Source organism: Geotrypetes seraphini, chromosome 6, assembly GCF_902459505.1.
Source record: "Geotrypetes seraphini chromosome 6, aGeoSer1.1, whole genome shotgun sequence".
NCBI lineage: Eukaryota > Metazoa > Chordata > Amphibia > Gymnophiona > Dermophiidae > Geotrypetes > Geotrypetes seraphini.
This window is the reverse complement of record NC_047089.1, coordinates 63,072,954-63,095,024: the sequence shown is the minus strand read 5'-3', so window position 1 is coordinate 63,095,024 and position 22,071 is coordinate 63,072,954. Positions and strand designations below refer to the sequence as shown.

At 43.5% G+C, this 22,071-nt stretch overlaps 1 protein-coding gene across 2 annotated transcripts in view; it reads left to right on the top strand.

The window, feature by feature from the left end:
• The window catches only part of RB1 (RB transcriptional corepressor 1), a 382,409-nt gene that overhangs the window by 102,624 nt on the left and 257,714 nt on the right, over positions 1-22,071 (top strand). For both annotated transcript variants that reach the window (XM_033948118.1, XM_033948117.1), the window contains exons 11-12: positions 6,037-6,111; positions 7,955-8,042. In XM_033948118.1, coding sequence (XP_033804009.1) covers positions 6,037-6,111; positions 7,955-8,042 — 163 coding nt within the window. The remainder of the gene's footprint in view (positions 1-6,036; positions 6,112-7,954; positions 8,043-22,071) is intronic.

The following is a 22,071-nucleotide window of genomic DNA, read 5'->3' as shown; positions in this document are numbered from 1 at the left end:
CATGGATTGCTGGTAGTTCTCTTCCCACCACCCCCAATGGTGTTTATGACGTGCACTTATGACGTGCTACAATAAGACACACCTATGATTTGCGTGCCTATGACACAGCTTTTCCTGGTGCTATCTTTCCATGAACTATTCTGTGCATGTGTGAGTCACTTTCTTCAATGACTGATCGGATGGTATTTCCACGGTCTTTATTTGCATGCAAAGTTGTTAGAGTATCGCTCATCATTCAGAAATCGGAAAATTTACTGGCACTAAACTGGCTCGTAGGATTTTAACGACGACTTTAGAGCATTGGGGAGGTCTGGTTTTTTTTCCTTTTTACCTGAGATAATGGAAGATTAAGGGCTCCTTTTATAAAGGCGCACTAGCAGTTTATCGCGTGTAATAGCACACGCTAAACCGCCGGCCGCGCTAGCCGCTATCACCTCCTCTTGAGCAGGCGGTAGGTTTTCGGCCAGCGCAGGGGTTAGCGCGTGATGAAAAGTCGTGTGTGTTAAACCTACTAGCGCAGCTTCGTAAAAGGAGCCCTAAGTGTAAACATAAACAGTTCTTCCAACGTGCAAAGTCTCTGCAGTCTCTTCAGTTTTGTTTTTATGTTCTGCTGAATGGATTTGAAACCTGATGATCTCTTCATTGCTTTTTGTCTTTCTTTTAATTTTCTTTCATTTGTGAGGTTCATTCTTAGAAAAACCTTTTTGCCTTTAACTCTACAAAAGAAAGATGCATAATTATAACACTCATTGCCACTGTGTTAAGTCAGTGACTTTTGCTAAGAGAAGTGTAAGAACTGCAGATGATCAAAATGATCATGAACTGCCTCCATTGCCTTCAAGATAATTTTGAGACACAGGAATTGTTCTTGAATGATGATGAACATAAGAAGTTGCCTCCACTGGGTCAGACCAGAGGTCCATCGCGCCCAGCGGTCCCCTCCCGTGGCGGCCCATCAGGTCTATGACCTGTGAAGTGGTTCCTGACCATTTCTATAGCCTACCTCTGCTTCTATCTGTACCCCTCAATCCTCTTATCCTTTAGGAACCTATCTAAACCTTCCTTGAACCCCTGTACTGTGCTCTGGCAAGTCCTTGGCCCAGAAAATATTTGACTGTGCATTAGAACAGGAAGTCTTACCCAAGGCTCTTTGGAGTGAAGGGAGCAGAAGTGATTATCAGCAGATGAGACTCTACTGTGGTGGTTCCTGAACTTGTTCTGGGGGAATCCCAGCTAGTCAGATGTTTAGGATATCAGTGATGAATATGCATGAGAGATTGTTTTGCATACACTGCCTCATTGCTAAACAAATCACATAAATATTCATTGTGGATATCCTGAAAATCTGACTGGCTGGGGTTCCCCAGGACAGGTTTGAGAACCACTGTAGTAGAGCTTTTTCTGCTGAAAATCACTTCTGTTAACTTTCATTCAGTAGCTTCAAAAGTCCAGGCATGACAGGGCAGTGCCATTCACACTTTGGAACATAAGAACTTAAGAATTTGCCGCTGCTGGGTCAGACCAGTGGTCCATCGTGTCCAGCAGTCCGCTCCCGCGGTGGCCCCCAGGTCAAAGGCCAGTGCCCTGAGACCAGCCCTACCTGCATATATTCCGGTTCAACAGGAACTCGTCCAACTTTGTCTTAAATCCCTGGAGGGTGTTTTCCCCTATAACAGCCTCCGGAAGAGCGTTCCAGTTTTCCACCACTCTCTGGGTGAAGAAGAACTTCCTTACGTTTGTACGGAATCTATCCCCTTTTAACTTTAGAGAGTGCCCTCTCGTTCTCCCTACCTTGGAGTCAGCATGAGACTCAGCTGAGACTTCTTGTTCTAATATGCAGACATCTTCAACCCAGTCACTCAAACTTGACCAGGAATTATGATTAAAGACATAGTTTACCCATGATTTTATTCTTACCTTCACATCAGGATAAATATAGTACAATGGCAAGATCAATGTTCCTATCCTTACACTCTTGACTGTGGTGTTCCACAAGGTTCAAATTTTGCCTCCCATCTTATTCAATTTATAAATGTCATCTCTCTTAACCCTCATTCAATTGCTTGTCCTAGTTTCTTTTTTTACGTTGACGACATTCAAATACTTGCTAGATAGTACTCTAATAAGTAGCTTTGTAGGTGTTAATCTTAATAGCAACCTGAAATTAGTGGTAGAATGGTTACATTCACACAAACTGAAATAAAACCCAGACAAATCTAAGGTTCCAGTCTTCAACCCTTACAGGCTTCTACTCTCATGAAATCAATTCACTTGTCAGGATCTAATGTTCCTACTGTTGAGTCCCCTAAAGTATTGGGAGTAACTCTGGACAGAGCTCTCACTTTTAATTTACATATTTACAATATTGTAAAAACAAAGATATTTCAAACTCTGAATGATATATCCTATTAGGCACCTCTTCTCCATTTCAGCTGTACAAATTATTATTCATTCACTTACTTCCTCCCAATTGGTTTACTGTAATTCTCTTCTCTTAGGCATTATGCTACAATAAAAACGCTGTCTTCAGCTTATTCAAAATTCTGCCATTTGTCTTTAGTCAAACTCATGAAAATATGATTTCTTTATACCTCTTCTCCAAAATGAGCATTGACTCCCTATATTGCATTGTTTTACATATAAAATATAACTACCGTATATATTCAAGTATAAACCAATCCAAATATAAACTGGGCTAACTTTCCCCCCCCTTTTTTATGGGGGGAAATGTTAAATATAAACCAAGAGTTTATATTCAAGGGCTGCCTACCCATTTTCTACCCCCTCCTGAACCCAGTGCTGGCCTCTTCACGAGTTCACCTTAAGTCCTGGTGGTCCAGTGGTGAACTGGGAAGGGAGCGATCCCTCCCCCAAGGTCCTGTTCCAGCTGTAAAATCAGTCAGGACCTACTTGTAGAAAACACTGTGTGCCCCCTCCTTCCCTGCCTTGGAGAAGCAGTGCAGGCCTCCCCTTGGGCCTACCTTAGTCACTGGTGGTCCAGCAGGGTGATTCAGGGCAGGAGCGATTCTCTTGCATGCCTGCTTGTGCAGTCTTGCTGAAAAAATGGCTGCCGCAAGTTCCCATGGCAATCTCGCAAGGCTGTCGAGTCTCATGAGGTTGCTGTGGGAACTTGTGGCAGCCATTTTTTCAGTGAGTCTGTATGGATAGGAGCATAAGAGAATTGCTCCTTGCATGACTCACCCCACTGGATCACCATTGACTAAGGTAGGCCCGGAGGGGAGGCCTATGCCGCTTCTCCTAGGAATGGAGGGAAGGGGGCACACAGTGTTTTCTACAGGCAGGTCCTGACTTCTCACTGTGGGGGAGGGAGGGATCGCTCCCATCCTGTCTCGACTCACCACACCACAGAACCACCAGGATTTAACCAAGACCCCTATTTTTGGGACAGTTTTGGGCCCCAAAATCTAAGTTTACATTTGAGTATATATGGTACTTACCTTTAAAATAATTACTGTACCCCCACCCCAAGTTCTCTGATCATCCACATCTAACTTAAAAATCTGCTTTGATACTATTCAATGTAAGATTTTTAGCATTAACGTTCCTCAGTTATGAAACTCATTGCCTAATTACTTGTGCCAGGAAGCAAACAGGGACAGTTATAAAGCTGCTTTAAAGACCTTCCTATTCAAAGATGCCTTTGAGTTTGATCATCCTTGATCCACTCCCTAGCTTCAAGTTTGTTGCATAGGTGCTTGAGCTGTCCACGTCCCTTGCAAAACAGCAAATTTTCCTTTTTAACTATGGCTTATGTTAATTTTACTCCTTTTTCTTTTCCCTTTATTGCCATTATTGTATTCTTTCCCTCCTTTTGGTTTTAATTATTGTAAACTGCTCAGACGGTATTTCCTATGATGTGGTATATCAAAATGAAACTTGAAACTTAAACTGCATGACTCAAATATGATAGTAAAGCACCATCATCTTGGCCCAAACACCCAGAGAACAAGATCAGTACTACCATGGGCCAATTGGCCTTTTATCTGCCGACATGTTTCTTTGTTTCTGTGTCTTAATAGAGCAAAACTTTGGGGCCATTTGATGCAGATCATATGCAGGTAAAACAATGCTTCCAGTCCATCCCAAAACCATGCTTCCAGAGACGTCCAACACAGAGCTAGCTCACTGTTCTCTCTGACTCAGTGCGTTATTCTTCCACTGTAACACTTTGAAATTGTAGTCATCTCCTTGGACAAACAATTTTCTTCCACTCCTGAGTCTAGTGATCAGTGGCATTATTGTTGTCTTTTAATTTACCAGAGTAGGTCCAATCATTCTTGCAAAAAAATGTTCAGTGATTTAGACAAAAGCTATTGCAAGAACCAGGGCCATAGTATCTATGTGCAGGCAATGCATTCGCCCAGAGAGCAAGGGAGGCAGGGGCTTCGAAATTGTGTCCTGTCCATTACCTTCCCTGCTTTGCTGTGATGCAGTGGGTGGGATAGGAGCTCTAGGGGGTGTGTCGCATAGGACATGTTTCCAGCCCAGGACAGTCCTAGCAAGAACAGTAAGGGAGTGAAATATATCACACACACTTCAGACATTTCAGTCCACAGGTGTTATAACAGTGTAGAAGGAGCAGCTCGCTTCTCAAAATCCAAACGCATCCTTTCTTTTTTTTATTCCTCAGACTCTGAGTTGTATAAGAGCATTTTCAGATTGCTCTGGAAGATGACAGAGCAGTATATATCAGACAGCTCCTTTTCCACAAGAATCCCTTCAAAACTGCCTCCCTCTCCTACATGGAATTCTTGCACAAACTTAGGATACGAGATGTCTTTATATGGGGAATGCATTTCAAATGAGGTTTTCCTTTCCATTCAAACAAGAGGCAGAACTTAGAGCAGATAGTTTTAGCCTTTTAAAATTTATAGAAGTGCCATAGGCCAGGACATTAAATGCAAGGTCCAGCTAATTCCTGCCTTTAATAACACAGCTTTCCATGCATTTGTGGTTGTGAAATTGGCTTTGAAGAAGGCAAAGAAGTGCAGAAAATATTTACATATGTCTACAGGAAAAGATAATGTTCCTAGATTTAGTAAGAAAAGCTTCCAAGGGGCTATTTTCTTTGGGAGCGTACAATGTGTTCCTTTCTTCAGATAAGTAGTTTTCATCATTTTCACTTCAAGCAGTCAGTTCTTTCTCTGGCCCCCATACATCCTTGCCTATTTTTGCACATCTCGAAAGGAGAGAGCCTCAATAGGTTCTGAATTTTCTGTGGCATTAAAAGTTCTAGTTTTTATCGGGCAAAAATGCCTGTCTTTAAACCATGTGTCAATAATGGACTGTATCACTCCAGTCTCCTTGAAAGGCTTAGGATCATTGTTCATCCTTAACAGATACGTCCATTATAGGATGATTAACTGTCTTTAGCACTCAACTTGCACAATGTAGTTTGATTTTCCATATCAATCATCTGAAATTGAGAATATTTCACTCCCTTTGAGTAATGTTTGAAGATGGACCTCTAAATAAAGGTCCTGTTGGTGCTAAATATTTTTGCAGTGGCTGGTTAGGGTGATAGGGGAAGAAGAGATGATACCACTGTACTGCTATGCCACCCTAGATGGTTGCTTAGACTGCCTAGTGGCAGGGCCAACCCTATTTGCAGTGTTTACCACATCTTGCATTACCATAAACTGTAAATGTTTAATGGTGGTGTTGCAGCTGTAAGTGTATGAAATTTTCCTTGTATAGGGTATTTCAGCATGTACATGGCTAGGGCAATAATTCATTACATCTCTGTCATAGTAATTATTGGATTATAAATTTATCTTGTCCACATATGCCTTGTTGAAAATATGTTTAAACTTTTTGTGCTGTGTATCAGTTATTTTTATTTTAGACAGCATTTGACTGGTAGAAATTATGGTGCTAATCAAGGAATACCTCTGAATTGCAAACAAATTGTTTCTTTCTTCTTTTCCCCCATTGAGAAGAATGTATTTGCTATAGCAAAATAACTGTTTTATTTCTGTTGCATTAAACCAGCCTGTATTTTGCCCCATTCAACAGTTTTGAACTGGAAAGGACACCTCAAAAAACTGACAGTGAAGAAGTCAACGTGATTCCTCCACAGACTCCGGTGAGGTAAGCTGCACTTTTATAGATAGAAATGAATGAATGCACAGTTCCCTTTTTCTTAGAATAAAGGAAAGGAGTAGGAGAAAGTGTTTTGTATATATAAAAATAAAAAATAAAAAACCTCCTAGACTGCCTTTTGACTAAAATAAGATGCCCAAAGTGTTTTTCAAAAACTAAAACAACAAACCTCATAAACATGTTTAACATAACACTGGTCAACAAGCATTTTGCTACTGGAGTTCTGTCACCTGTACCTTAACAAGGGCCACATGCTGACTCTAAATCTGAAAACAGTTTTTGTCTATCACATCCTGTTTTTAAGTTATGCATCAGTTTGTGTTTATATCATTTTCCTCAATAACGCTACCATGAAGCATCGGTATTTTACTGTTTTTGTAACACAATACAGTCAAACCTCGGTTTACGAGTGTACCGGTTTGCGAGTGTCGAGCAAAACATTCGCAAAATCGGTGCCTCGTCAACCGAGTTTGACTCAATTTACGAGCACCACTCCCCGCGTTCCTACATCCCCCCCGAGCACCGAAACGACATCCCTTACCCCGATTGGGCACTGGCACCAACAATGCACAAGACATGCCGGTGCAGTGCCCGAAGATCCTCCCTCTTCTGGGCTGGGCTGGGCTGGGCGGTGCGTCGGAGATCCTTCCTCTTGCCTGTGCTGGGCTAGACTCAGCTTTGAGCATTTGCGCATGCTCAAAGCCTTCTAGTCTCGCTCTCTACGAGATTCTCAGATTCAGAATCTTGGAGAGAGCGAGACCAGAAGGCCTTGAGCATGCGCAAATGCTCAAGGCCCAGTCCAGCCCAGCACAGGCAAGAGAGAGGATCTCCGACGCACCGCCCAACCCAGCCCAGAAGAGGGAGGATCTTTGGGCACCGGCATGTCCTTTGCGTTGGTGCCGGTGCCCAATCGGGGTAAGGGATGTCGTTTTGGTGCTCGGGGAGGGGATGTAGGATCGCGGGGGAGGGGGGGAAACGCGAGCGGGGGGGAGGATGCCGATTCGCAGGGGGGATGCCGGATCGCGGGTGGGGGAGGTATGGAGCAGCGTCGGTGGCCTCAAATGGGGGGGAATGGAGCAGTGCCGATAGCCTCAGGGGGGGGGGAGGAGGAGGTGGAACGTATCAAAGCGAGTTTCCCTTACTTCTTATGGGGGAAACTCGCTTTGATATACGAGCAATTTGGTTTACGAGCATACTTGTGGAACGAATTATGCTCGTAAACCAAGGTTCTACTGTATTGCATTTTAGGACAGCTCATCGATCACATATACCAGGAATTTGAAAGTTTATACTAAAAAGTGATTGTGCTGCTTTTTCTACCTGTGAATTTTTATATTTTGATTGTTTTTGTCTAAGATATTATAATTATGAACAGACGAGGTTGTGTTATCCATCCTGATAATTTCTATTATGTCTGCGGACAATTTATTGGACAAGTTCAGCAAAGAATCTGTCCAGCAGACTTCAAAGTGCATACAAGCATTATTTTGATTGTAAAGTTGATGTAAAGTACCTTATGTGTGCTGCACTGTCTGCTATTCTGGATTAACACAGAAGTGATGGACAGAGATTTAAAGGGCTTCAGGCTGTTGCCATGCGACAGTTGCTAGCGCGGTTTTGTAAAACAGACCCTTAGTCACATGTATAGTGAAATTTTGTAGTTCTGTTTTCTGTCCCATGCTACAAAACTGAGCACTTAAAGTTGGATTTATTCAGTTAATTAGACAACTGCTGTAGAGGAAATGCTGGAGGGGGGGGGGGGGGGTTTAGATATGTTCAGTACAAGGAACAAAACTGCTAAGTTGTGTGTATATTTTTGTCTCTTGTACAGGGCTGCTATGAATACCATCCAGCAGCTTATGGTAATCTTAAATTCTGCAAATGACTCACCATCAAACAGTCTCATCTCGTATTTTAATGTAAGTTACCATATCTGACTACAGTTATTGTATAAAGGGAAACAGATTTCCTATGAAGAATGTAATATTCTTGTAATCATGTTGATTTAAAATGTCAACTTTACTCGCTTTTAAAGATTCTTGTAGTTAAAAACAAAAGGTGGGTAAAGACTTAGAGCTCTGAAAAAGGGTTCATAGACAAAACTGCCGAAGACAAAGGCGCGCGCCGACAACTGAGCGCAAGACTGAAGTGCGCGCCGAAGAAAAAGAGTGTTTTTAGGGGCTCCGACGGGGGGTTTTGTTGGGGAACCCCCCCCCCACTTTACTTAATACAGATCGCGGCGGCGTTGTGAGGGGTTTGGGGGGTTGTAACCGCCCTCATTATACTGGAAACTTAACTGTTTCCCTGTTTTTTAGGGAAAAAGTGAAGTTTTCAGTAAAATGTGGGGGGTTACAACCCCCCAAACCCCCCACAACGCGGCGCGATCTGTATAAAGTAAAGTGGGGGTTCCCCCCCACACCCCCCGTCAGAGCCCTTTAAAACGGTCATTTTCTTCGGCGCGTGCCTCCGCGTTGCGCTCAGTTGTCTGCGCGTGCCTTTGTCCCGGCGCGCTTTTGACCTGACACCCTGAAAAAGAGGCCTAGTAATGAATAAAATACCCTATTTGTATATATGTAGGCTGACTGAATGGAAAATAGAAGTGGTTATAGCCAGTGGTCTTTACAAAATAAATTTGGTTTGTGTTGCTCATTCCCTCTTGTTCATCAATCATCCCCAGAGTAACCAAATAGCAAAAGAAGAATACAGTTGGCCATGGATGGAACTAAAAGATGGAGCCTTGAGTTGGAGGAAGCATAGTTTATGGTAGGATTCAACACAGCCTGTGTTTCGGCAAGGTGCCTACATGATGGGTCTTATGAAATCTTGAATAACAAATAGCTTCCTGTATAACCAAATTGCAAATAGACACAGCCTAAAATGCTATGTAGGATTATCACAGTGCAGGAACCTTGCAGAAACATGGGCTGTGTCAGATCCTTCAATAAACTATGCTTTCTCCAATTCAAGGCTCTGATTTTTAGTCCCATTTGTGGCCCACTACATTCTCTTGCTACTCTGGGGAGGTTGCAATAACTTTGGGCTATTCTGTAGTGCAGTTATTCCTAATTTTATGCTGTGTAGTAAGATTTTGTAGTACAGAATATTTAGAAGTAAAACCACTATGCTATAGGATAGCACAGTGGGCATGCCAAAGACTGATTTCTTATTCTTAACTGCTTCTGTTTGTTAAAAAAAAAAAAAAAGGCATTAAATTTTGACATTGTTTTTTGTTTGCCTTGTAGTGCTGAATCTTTTTCTCCAGTTTGCCATATAAGGGATTTTTTCCCTTATCTGGCAGACTGGACCCTCCCGGTGCATCCCAGGATGCAACACATGGGGCAGAGAACTGCCATTTTGAAGATGATATTGCCGAGGCAGGATGGGTGGGCATTGCTTCTGCCTCATTTAAGGTATGGATCTAGAGGGAGCCTGAGCAAGGGGGTCCCCACCAGGGACTTGGAAAAAAACACCAAATCAAATTGGAGGGAGGGTGCACTAGACAACAGGGAATTTTTTTTTTCTTTTTAGTCTGGGGAGGGAATGGTAATGGGTGGGAGTGTCCTAGACATCAGGATTTATTTTTTTTAAGTAGTGAGAATGGGGTCAGGTGGAGGAGTGCTCTAGGCACGAGAATTTTTTTTTTAAGTCAGGATGGAAGAAGGGAGGGTCTGTCAGATCCAGTAGGAGCCCTGGGGGCTGGGGAGGGCAGTGCAGCAAGCTAATAGGGCAGGGAGGTCAGGTCTGGCTATGCTGCCCTGAACCTGGTGATGAAAATCATGCAGTAACCAGGTATCTGAGGTCACTTTTTGTTTTGTGCATTGCAGGCCTTATATGTGTTAATTTGAATGCAAAGTGCAGTCATTTGTCATAACCCACAGTATCCATGTGACTGATCTGGCAGCAGATTTCCACATTGGTGCCACAGTTGTTAAAGGAGCAAAATGAGTGTTCAGTCTATCCCTTTTAATTAACTACTAGTTATGTAATTATCAGTGATTAGCTAATCTAATCTAATCGAATGCTTAGTTTTGTATACCGAGACTTCAATCCAGGAAAGTTCGACTCGGTTTACAACGATTAAGGGCTAGATTCACTAAACAAACTGATCGTGTACTGATCAGTTTGAGAGCCCTTAACGGATTTCCATCCGGCCCAATTCACTAAGGCCTGTAGCGATCGTCCCATGCAAATTAGTAAAACCCCATGCAAAATTGCCAAGCGATTGATTCACTAACAATTGCTTGGCTATTTTGAGTCGGGTTTTACTATTGCCAAACTGCTGCAGACCTGAGTTACCGTCAGGTCTGCATGCTTTTTGACAGGCTTCCTGTCTTTTTTATTCATTTTTTTACATGGCACAGATATTTTGCGTGTGTTACACACGCAAAATATTTGCCCCATAAAAAAAAATAATAATAAAAGACAGGCAGGCCTGTCAAAAAACAGCCGAGGCCCCCCCACGACCCACAAATAGAAGGGATGCCCCTCCCTCCTGCCACCAACTGAGTCACCCACTGACCGGCACGCAACTCACCCCCCCGGCCTAGCCCACCCCCGACTGGCACACCGCAGCACCCCCGACCCCACACTGCCCCACCCCGTCCTGATCACCCGTCCTTAGGCACCTGTTGGGAGGGGCCTGTGGCACCTCAGCCAGTCAGGCCCTTAGGCTCCTCCCCGTACATCACATGATGCACCGGGGCAGGGCCTTAGGCCCACATTCGCAGGAGGAGGCGAAGGAGCAGGAGGGCTTTGCGGTTCCTCCTGCTCTGGAAGATGTCGCTGGAGGCCTAAGAAGCAGGAGGGACTGACCACCCCTCCTGCTTCCAACTGTTAGGTACAGGGGAGGTTTTGGATCAGGATGGGTCGGACCAGGCCCGACAAGGGGTAGACAGGTCGGGGTTGGGCAGTGTGCCGGTCGGGGGGGTGCCAGGCCGGGGAGGGGGGAGTGTGTCGCGTGCTGGTGCCGGTCAGGGGGTGACTCAGTTGGTGGCGGGAGGGAGTTGGTATCCCTCCTGCTATTTGTGGGTCGCGGGGGATATTGTTTGTGGGTGAGTCATCGGGGGGGTGTTGGGCAGGGACAAAGTGTGTTGGGCCGGTGCCCGATCTCTCTTCCCTGCTCACCGTACTCTCCTGCTCTCTGCCGCTGTTCCCTGCAGTGCAGGCCCGCTTTAAAACCATGAGCTTGCACTGCAGGGAACGGCGGCAGAGAGCAGGAGAGTCCGGGAGCAGGCAAGAGAGATCTGGGCTGGGCTGAGCTCTCACAACAGTGACAGGAGACTGCTTCTCCTGTCACTACTATCAGGGTGTGCGCATGAGCGGTGATTGCTCTGGCCGTGGGTAGAGGGCCTGTAGGGGGCATGCTAACAATCGTCCCCATTTGCATGCAGGCCTTTACTGAATCAGTCAGCCAGTATACAAACGGAAACGAATCGTGCACGGTTTGGAAGTTTAGTGAATCCTGGCCTAAGTTAGGCCAGTAAAGGCATATAGAAAGTTATCAGAAATATTAGTTTCCAAAATGTTTAGTAAACAGAATAGTTTTCAAAGACTTATGAAAAAATAAAAGGGTGCCAGAACTTCTTAAACGAAGTGGAAGGTCGTTCCAGAGTTGGGTAAACTTAAAAGACAGAGATTGGCTAAGAGTCTTGATTCTTTGAATACTTTACTAGATGGACAGAACAGCTTGAATTGTTGGTTACCCCTTGCAAAAGAGAATCTATAAGAGTTCCAGGATAAAGGGACTAGGGGAGTAAAAATACTACAGAAGATTTTAAAAGTGACACAGGCACATTTGAAGTGGACTCTAAAATATACAGGGAGCCAGTGAAGATTATAAAGCAGTGGGGTCACATGATCAAACTTACACTTCCCAAAAATCAATCTAGCAGCTGTGTTCTGGACCAATTGTAGTCTAGTGAGACAGGTTTTAATAATAGTAAGATAAAGAGCATTACAATAGTCGAGGTGAGAAAGAATAATCGACTGAACCAAAATAGAGAAGTGATGCTGATGAAAAAGGTATCTGACCCTTCTCAGCATGCTTAAATTGAAAAAAACATTTCTTAATCACAGAGTTGATTTGATCGTTAAAAGAAAGTGTGGAAAGAAGGAAAGAGCTCATGCCTGCCTTGCAGCTTGTCCTGACCATTTTCTAGAAGTCACCACCAGCAGCAGTGATTCACAAGTATTGTTGGAGCCCATCCTGCCTACGTGGACACAAGAAGTTGCATCATAAGAGTCGGCTGCTGCAAAAGGTGACTTCTAGAAATTAGTCAGGACAAGTTGGGTAGACCAGAGGTTGGGTTGTGGGCAGAGAGAGGATATATAAATTTGCTGTCTGAAAGTTTGAAACTGCTGTAGAGTAGTCTAAAAAAAGATGAGCTATCAAACAGCTTAGAGGGAACGTGGCAGCAGGAGGTAGATGATGCTATTGGATACCTTCCCAGGGCCAGAGAGATCCACAGTATTAGAGGCTGTCTGGTTGAGGGCCTTTCTATGCTGGGTCCCTGGATCCGATACCTTGACTTCAGGGAAATGTTTTTTTTTTTCCTCATTTTTCCTTTTAAAATATTGAAAATAATAAAAAATTGGGATCGGCTGAACTACAATTTTTGTGGAATTCGTTGTGCCAAATCTTTAAAATGGAGCGGGCAATAGTTATACAACAGGGTCATTTTAAGAAATTTAGGGATGTATGGGAGCCATTAACAAAACACTGTATAGAATGAGTATAATTTTTTTCCCTTTTTTGCATACACATCCGAGGGGGGGAGGGAACACTCTATGATCTCTTATGTTTAAGAATAAATGTTGGGTATATGGGAGGGGGGATATTGGATGTGAGTTTGAATTTGATGGTATATTAAGTGAAGTTTAAAATAGAAAATAACTATCTTATGTTACACTTATTGAAAGTTTAAAAATGAATAAAGATTTTTTTTAAAAATATTGAATGGGGATTGGCTCACTCACTGGCAGGAAAGGAGAAAGAAAAACAAATCCATTAGATATTAGATATTACTGTGGTGGTGGTGTTTCCCTGTCAATGCATTTTTTGTATGCCATTTGTTTACTGCACACTGTTCTACTGCATTTCTTAATACATTTTCCCCTTAGTTTTCTCCCTCTCTCTACCACAGAGAGGCCAAAGTGAGAGAATACTTATTTGGCAAGCTAAATTTTGTCAGAGTATTAAGTTCAGCTGATAAAGAAACAGGACGTTCACTTTTCAGTTTGTTGTAATCACAGTTTGCATTCATATGACACATGCAATGCAAATAGTACATATACTGTCCCGCTGAAAATATCAACAGGTACCACCAAGGCTTAGTTTTGTTAATTCATGTGTAGAAAGGTTACCCTTTTGTCATTCATATAGACAATGCCAGAGGCAAATTGGTTGGTTTGTCTAATCTGCTCAGTTATCTTTCCACTCTTGGTAGATATACATATAAATGCTAACACAAGTTCCACCCCATTTCTTTTACTCACCCTTTCAACCTCTTCCTACCTTTGTCCTCTATATGTACTACTACTGTTAATTATTTCTATATTGCTACCAGACATACACAGCGCTGTACAGAGTCACAAAGAAGATGGTCCCTGCTTGAAAGAGCTTACAATCTAAACAGACAAGAGACAAACAGAATGTCATGGATACAGTTAAGGGAACGGTTAATCTGCTGGTTGGGTTGGAGGGAAGTGGGGAGTAGGGTTATGGATTGAAGGCTATATCATAAAGGTGGGGTTTCAGTCTGCTTTTAAACAAGGTAAGGGAAGGGGCTGGGTGGACAAACTTGGATAATTTATTACAGGCATAGAGGGCAGTTAGATGAAAGAAACAAAGTCTGCAATTGGCAGTGGAAGAGAAGGGTACAGCAAAGAGCAGCTTATCTGAGGAATGGAGTCCTCCTGGAGGTGTATAAGCATTTTACATTTCTTTACAGTGCTGGGCTCCTGTTGATTGATTTATTGGTTGTGATTTATTAACTGCTTTTATGAAGAGATTCACCCAAGGCAATGTACAGCTTGACATAAAACTTTTTTTCTCTTTATTCTGACAAGACCTGTATTTAATCCAACACACAAGCCTCCCATGACTTAACTATCTCATATCAAGCTTTTTTATAACTCAAAGGTTTTCCCAGCCTTCTTGGAAGCAAAATGAACTGTATACCTTACAACTCCTTTCCTGATAATAACCTCTTGTCTTTAAATGTCATTCCTCTCCCTTTTTTATCCAGCGAGTATGTTTTGAGAGCCTAAAACGTCACTTTACAGAATTTGTGTTGTAGGTCATGTCTTATTTTTAGTACCCTGTTTCTTAACCATTTCATCCTTTGAATATTTTTACAAAGGTTCAACTTTCAGAATCAAGCATACAGCTGATGAATTTGCTAAAGAAGGTGATATCTTTAATGAACCAACCTAAAGGTTTTGCACCAGTTTAATTTACTTTTAATATCTATATTTGACTCTTATCTTTTTCTTAATTTTTAATTAGGCTAGTTCCATTACTATCAATACTATACAGTATGGTCTTAAGCCTTATAAATTACCGTTGTTCTTTTCTCCAGTGCCCACCCCTTTCTCTCATCATATCCTCTCTTATTTTAATGAACCACTTCCTAAAAATGCTTCAGGGTTACCGTATTTTTCGCTCCATAAGACGCACCCTGGATTTAGAGGAGGAAAATAAGAAAAAACCCATTCTGAACCAAATTCTCCCTGCCAGGCTCTGCACCCAACCCCACACTCCTTGCCAAGCTCTGTACCCTGTCCACCCTCCCTGCCAGGCTCTGTACCCTGTCCCCCCTCTGGTGGTCTAGTGGTAGGACAGAGCATAGGGCAGGCAGGGATAGGGCACGGATGTCAAGGCAGATGACTTTTTAAAATATGCAATGTCACCTCAGTAACAACTATAGAAAAATAGACAAATATAGTGCAAAATATAGACAGCAGATATAAATTCTCAAAACTGACATTTTGATCACTAAATTGAAAATAAAATCATTTTTATTACCTTTATTGTCTCTTTATTTCTTTTCTTTCTTTCCTTCCTTCCTCAGGCCCAACGATTATCCCTTCCTCTCTCCCAACTTTCTATGTCTCCCTCAATGCCTTCCAGCCTTTGTCCTCTTACTCCTCCATTGTCTGGTGATTTCTTTCTTTCTTGCCTTCCTCAGGCCCAACAATTGTCCCTTCCTCCCTCCCTCCTTCCTATGTTCCCCTCACTGTCTTCCAGCCTTTGTCCTCTTCCCCCCCCAACTCAGGCCCAACAATTGTCCCTTCCTCCTATGTTCCCCTCTCTGCCTTCCAGCCTCTGTCCTCTTCCGCTCCCCCCCCCAAGCCTGCCCGCCTGATTTAATTACCTCTCGCTGCTGCCGCTGTGAGGACACATCGACAAAGTAGCAGCAGGAGGGGGGACGGTACTCCTGGCTCAGCAGTGTGGCACCAGAATGGAAGAAATTGCTGGGAAGGGCCAGGCGAGTGCAGCGATTGCAGGCCACCGGCACAGAAGCCTTACCCCCAACGTCAATTCTGACGTTGGAGATCTCGCTGACGTCAGAATTGACATCGGGGATAAGGCTTCCGGGCCGGTGGCCTGCAATCACTGCACCCGCCTGGGCTTTCCCTTCCTGTACTTTTTGCGGTAGCGAGCAACCAGCACCAGTAGCAGCAGCAGCTGAGGGGCGGGCAGCAATCTAAATAAGGCAACGGAGGGCATTTGGGGTATTCGCTCCATAGGACACACCCTTTTTTCCACCCACTTCTTTAGGGGGAAAAAGTGCATATTATGGAGCGAAAAATACATTAATTGTTTTATCCTTTGCTCCAGATGGTACATACAGGTTTTATCTGTCCATGTACTATCCATGTACTTTTATTATTCCCTATTTTTGCTATGCCTATAGCAACTGCTGCATCTTCCTATTTCATCTTTTTCTCAAGAGGATCTCAAATCTAGTCATCATGGCTGTGCAAACAGGTCTAGTTTTCAAGGTAAATAAGCTGTGTAAAATAGCATATTCTTAGAACATAAATATAATATATAACTATATCTCAAAATGAATATTTAATATCCTGTATTCTAACCTGTTTTATGGCCTTTGCTTAGAGCTCCTACTCTAGTAACCACTTTTGGAAATTATTCTTGGCATTAAACCAGCTGCCTTTCTTGTTGATACCTATCCCAATTACTTTCACCTCAAACACTATTTCTTTCCTGTGTTTTAGCCTTCCTCTATAATGCCTTTCACTGATATTGTCTCTAATCTCTGAGAATAAACTATTGTTCATTTAGTATTTAAAAAGCCTTCTCTCAACTCTATGCCAATTTCTACTTATTTAGTGTGTTCATAGTCACCAACGTAAGCAATAGCCGTATTTAAGGATAAATGAAGTTTTTGAAGTCTCCATCCAGTCTAATCAGAGGACTCTGGGTAATAGTTCCTGTCATCCTGTCTGTATTCTCTGGTTCTTTTCTCAGTTTTTGATATCTATCATATCTGAGTTGCTTTCTTGACACGTACACAGTTGATTACTTTCAATATAGAGCAGACCTCAGACCTCAATGGCTGCTACCCATTCAAATCCAATAAATATACATGAAATCTGTTTGCATGCACTGCCTCTATTGTATGCAGTCAGTCTAGAGGAGGTATGTAGGCAGATTGATAGGCTTAAGAGCGATAAATCCCCGGGACCTGATGGCATCCATCCGAGAGTCATCAAGGAACTGAAAGTGACCATAGCTGAACTGCTTCAACTAATAGCCAATCTGTAGATCAAATCGGGAAAGATTCCGGAAGACTGGAAGGTGGTGAATGTTACACCGATCTTCAAGAAAGGTTCGAGAGGAGATCCGGGGAACTACAGACCGGTGAGTCTGACCTCGGTACCGGGAAAGATGGTAGAGTCACTGATAAAGGACAGCATCATTGATCACCTTGACAGACACAGGCTGATGAGGACTAGTCAGCACGGTTTTAGCAAAGGCGGATCGTTTTTGACGAACTTGCTGCACTTCTTTGAGGGAGTAAACAGACAGATAGACAAGGGTGATCTGGTCGACATTGTATATCTGGATTTTCAGAAGGTGTTCGACAAGGTTCCGCAAGAACGACTACTTCGGAAAATTGCAAGCCATGCAACTGAGGGTGAAATACTCACGTGGATTAAAAACTGGCTGGAGCATAGGAAACAGAGAGTGGGGGTAAATGGACAATACTCGGACTGGAAGAGCATCACCAGTGGGGTGCCGCAGGGCTCAGTGCTTGGACCCGTGTTCTTTAACATCTTTATAAATGATCTGGACATAGGTATGACGAGCGAGGTGATTAAATTTGCGGATGATACGAATTTATTCAGAGTAGTAAAGACGCAGGGGGATTGCGAAGATCTGCAACGTGACATACTGGTAATCAAGCTTGAGGAATGGGCATCGACATGGCAGATGAGGTTCAACGTGGATAAGTGTAAAGTGATGCATGTCAGTAACAAAAATCTCATGCACGAATACAGGATGTCTGGGGCGGTACTTGGAGAGACCTCCCAGGAAAGGGACTTGAGAGTTCTTATCGACAAGTCGATGAAGCCGTCCACACAATGTGCGGCGGCAGCAAAAAGGGCAAACAGAATGCTAGGAATGATAAAGAAGGGGATCACGAACAGATCAGAGAAGGTTATCATGCCACTGTACCGGGCCATGGTACGCCCTCACCTGGAGTACTGCGTCCAGCACTGGTCACCATACATGAAGAAGGACACTGTACTACTCGAAAGGGTCCAGAGTAGAGCGACTAAGATGGTTAAGGGGCTGGAGGAGCTGCCGTACAACGAAAGATTAGAGAAACTGGACCTCTTCTCCCTCGAACAGAGGAGATTGAGAGGGGACATGATCGAAACATTCAAGGTACTGAAGGGGATAGACTTAGTAGATAAGGACAGGTTGTTCACCCTCTCCAAGGTAGGGAGAATAAGAGGGCACTCTCTAAAGTTGAAAGGGGATAGATTCCGTTCAAACGTAAGGAAGTTCTTCTTCACCCAGAGAGTGATAGAAAGCTGGAACACTCTTCCAGAGGCTGTTATAGGGGAAAACACCCTCCAAGGATTCAAGACAAAGTTAGACAAGTTTCTGCTGAACAATAACGTGCACTGGTAGGGCTAGTCTCAGTTAGGGTGCTGGTCTTAGACCAGAGGGCCGCCGCGTGAGCGGACGGCTGGGTATGATGGACCACTGGTCTGACTCAGCAGTGGCAATTCTTATGTTCTTACATACTCATTGTGAAAATCCCAGAACCAGATAGGCAAAGAACCACGATTGGACACCCCTGGTATAGTCTATCCTCCCCCTTACATGGAAGACTGTTTGAGATACTTCATTTTATATATGAGGGGATAAATACATCTATTAGTCTTGCTTTCTTTATATCTCTACTGTCTTCGATAGCATTTACCACCAGATTCTACTTTTTTTGCTGTCATTTACTATATTACCTTGTGTGAACTTTATAGACCCAGTGAGAGAAAAGATGAAAATTATCATATAATCTACTTAGGTTATTCAGTTTTTTGGTATCACCAACTCTGTTTACCCAGAATAAAGTTTAAACTTGCTTATTTAATACTTAAATCTTTATATGAACTAAGCAACTAGAATTACATCCATAGTCTTGAATCACTATTGTTTTTTGTACGGCCCAAAACGAGTGTTGTTTAAAACTGAGTTCACTATTTGTAAAAGCAATTTGATAAATCCTTTATAGATTCTTTTGTACTGTATCAGGGAGTGAAACTGTGGAATAAGTTATCTTTATAACTTTAAAAACTTTTGTTTAGTAATAGCAATTGAGTTCACTTGATTTTATAAGACACTGTTTATTGTAATTCTCCTAGAATGTAAGATTTCTTGTTGTGATTCGCTTGGAATTTAGATGATATTTAGCAGAATATGAGAATTATTTAGTATAGTAATATAATATGTTTTCCACATGATTTTTCAATCACCTTGTATCTCTCCAGGCATGACCAAAATCTTAGTGTTGATCCTCCCTAGGCTATTTTGGAGCCCTGATAAATCACATATCTGCTGTTGTAAGGTTGTAAAGCAAATTTACTTACCTGTAGCAGGTGTTCCAAGGACAGCAAGTATTTGTTTTCAAAGATGGGTGACGCCATACATAGAGCCCGGTATGGACAGACACCAAGGGCCTGATTTTGTATAGGACGCCCGGTCTCAGCAGCTGCCTAAGTGACTTTTAAGAATTGCACATGGGCATCCTATACAGAATTGCTTCTGCCCTAAGGGACAGATGCCCAAGCCTGCCTAATTGCCCTGATTCTCTAACAGGTGCCTATGTCACAGGCGCCAGTTAGAAAATCACGCCTGATCCCTTCCCATCAGCTGATCGCCGCAAGGGAATCCCCCTACCATGATCAGGTGAGGGGCTGCGGCAGGTAACCCCTGACCCCCCCACCCCATGAACTTGGCCAGCAGGAGGGATACCCAATTCAACCCACTGCCACCCCGAACCCTCACCTGACACTGTCTGCAGCAGGAGGGATGCCCAATCCCTCTCGCTGCTACCCCTGAACCTCCCATGAAGTCTCCCCACTTCCTCCTGCTGCCAGCCCTGTCGATCCTTGAATCTCTGACACTCCCCAGCATCCACCCAGCACCCACCTGACATTCCCCAACACACCCTGACACTCTCTCACATCCCAACATCCCCCTGACACCTCCTGAACCCCCTTCTGTACTTTTAGGAGATGGCCAACAAGAGGAATGCTTACTCCCCCTGGCTGACAGGCCCGCCTCTTCCAAAATGGCAGGCCTTCCACTTCCCGGTACATTCTGGGATGCACTAGGGAGGGGCTTAAGGCTTTGGTCCAGATGCCTAAGGCCCCTCGGCCAACCGGAGTCTTAGGCCTCCTTCCCAGTACATTCTGGTGTTGACTTAAGCTGGCCATCGGGCTCCAAAACCCCAGCATGCTCAATGTCACGGATGCAGCACTGAAAAACTTTTCAAATTAAAGCTTGTGGGCTTTCGACAACCTATTTTGTATGTGAGAACAGTCAATGTCCCAATGCTCAGGACTGAGGCACTGAACACGCCAGTTTTGCAGATCAAAGCCTGAGATAGGCATCATGAACATCTCTCAAAGCCACAAGCTATTTTGGACATGGAGAGAAAAACAGCCAAAGTGAAATCAAAGGGCTCAGTGGCTCGAGGACTCTTCTCCTAAACCCACCTCTCCTCTTTTCCTGTTCTCTGTTTTTGTGGGTAACACTCTTATCCTCCCTGTCTCATCAGCTCGCAGCCTTGGAGTCATCTTTTGACTCATCTCTCTCCTTCACAGCACAAATCGAACAGACCTCTAAAGCCTGTTGTTTCTTTCGCTATACTATCACCAAAACCCGACCTTTCCTGTCTGATCACATTACCAAAACCCTTATTCACACTCATTACCTCTCGCCTAGACTATTGTAATCTGCTTCTCACAGGTCTTCCGCTAAACCATCTCTCTCCCCTTCAATCTGTTCAGAATTCTGCTGCACACCTTATATTCTACCACTGTCATTATGCTCATGTCCCCCTCTCTTCAAGTCACTCCACTGGCTCCCTATTCGTTTCTGCATAGGATTCTAACTCCTCTTATTGACCTACAAATGCGTTTACGCTGCAGCTCTTCAGTATTTTTCCTCTCTTATCTCTCCCTATTCTTCTCCCTGGGAACTCCATTTATCAGATAAGTCTCTCTTAACTGTACCTTTCTCCTCTGCTGCCAACTCCAGACTCTGTCCCTTCTGTCTTGCTGTGCCATATGCCTGGAACAGATTACCTAAGTTGGTACGTCACACACTGTTTCTGGCAATGTTTAAATTCAGGCTAAAATCCCACTTTTTTGAGGCTACTTTTAACCCCCAACTCCAACTCACCTGTAAAGTACCCATGTCTATTTGTCACTTCCTCTGCATCTCCCTACCCCAATTGTCCTGTTCTTCTGTCTGATAAGATTGTAAGCTGCATGCATCTGGTAGCGCTATAAAAATAAGTAGTACCCGAAAAAGCCTTGATGCTCCCAGTTGGGAAGAGGGCTTAGAGTGAGCTGAAGGCCCGAAAATCAAAATGAACAAGACTTGAATAAGGGAAGGGAACTAAGAAACAAAAAAATAATAATGACTAAAATTGAAAGAAAAAAAAAAAAAATGAAGGGAAGGCACCAAAAATGGAAAAAGTTTGACACGCTGAGAACACTAAAAACACATCTTCTCAGCTCTGCTGAAAATGAAGAACTGCAGGTCCCAAAACCAATGTGGGGTAAGGAGATACCGACTTGTATGCAGTATGGGCAGTGTCTTAAAATTTAAAGTAATAGTACACTTGGTTTCTGTCCATACCAGGTTCCATGATTGACATCACCCATCTGTGAAAATATTATACCTTCTTATCCTCAGAGAACAACTACTTCAAGTAGGTTATCTTGATTCTCTAACAACTATGGAGGCAGTTCTATAGCTGGAAGCCTCCATTGGGTGGTAGCCTACTCTATAAAGCAGTGTCTCGCAAACGTTTTGAAGCCACAGCACACTAAACTCAGGGCCATGTCTGGAGGGCCCCCATGTCTGCGCGGACCTCAACACAATGACATCAAGCGCATATGTGATGTCAACACATTGACGGCCACACATGCCCAGTGGCCTTTCAGACAGGGCTCTGAGCTCACTAACTGTGAAATTAGTAAGAGAGGAGGGTTGCAAATAGAAGAAGAGGCATCGACAAGGAGGAGAGGTGTCGGCTGACTGCCTAGAGGACATACCTCTTGATGTGAGATGCATGTCTTGTAGGCAGTTTGCCGCCGTCTCAGAACACACAGTTTGCAATACACTGCCATAAAGGAACCTAGGCACCTATGTTGCATTATAGAATACCAGCAGGATTC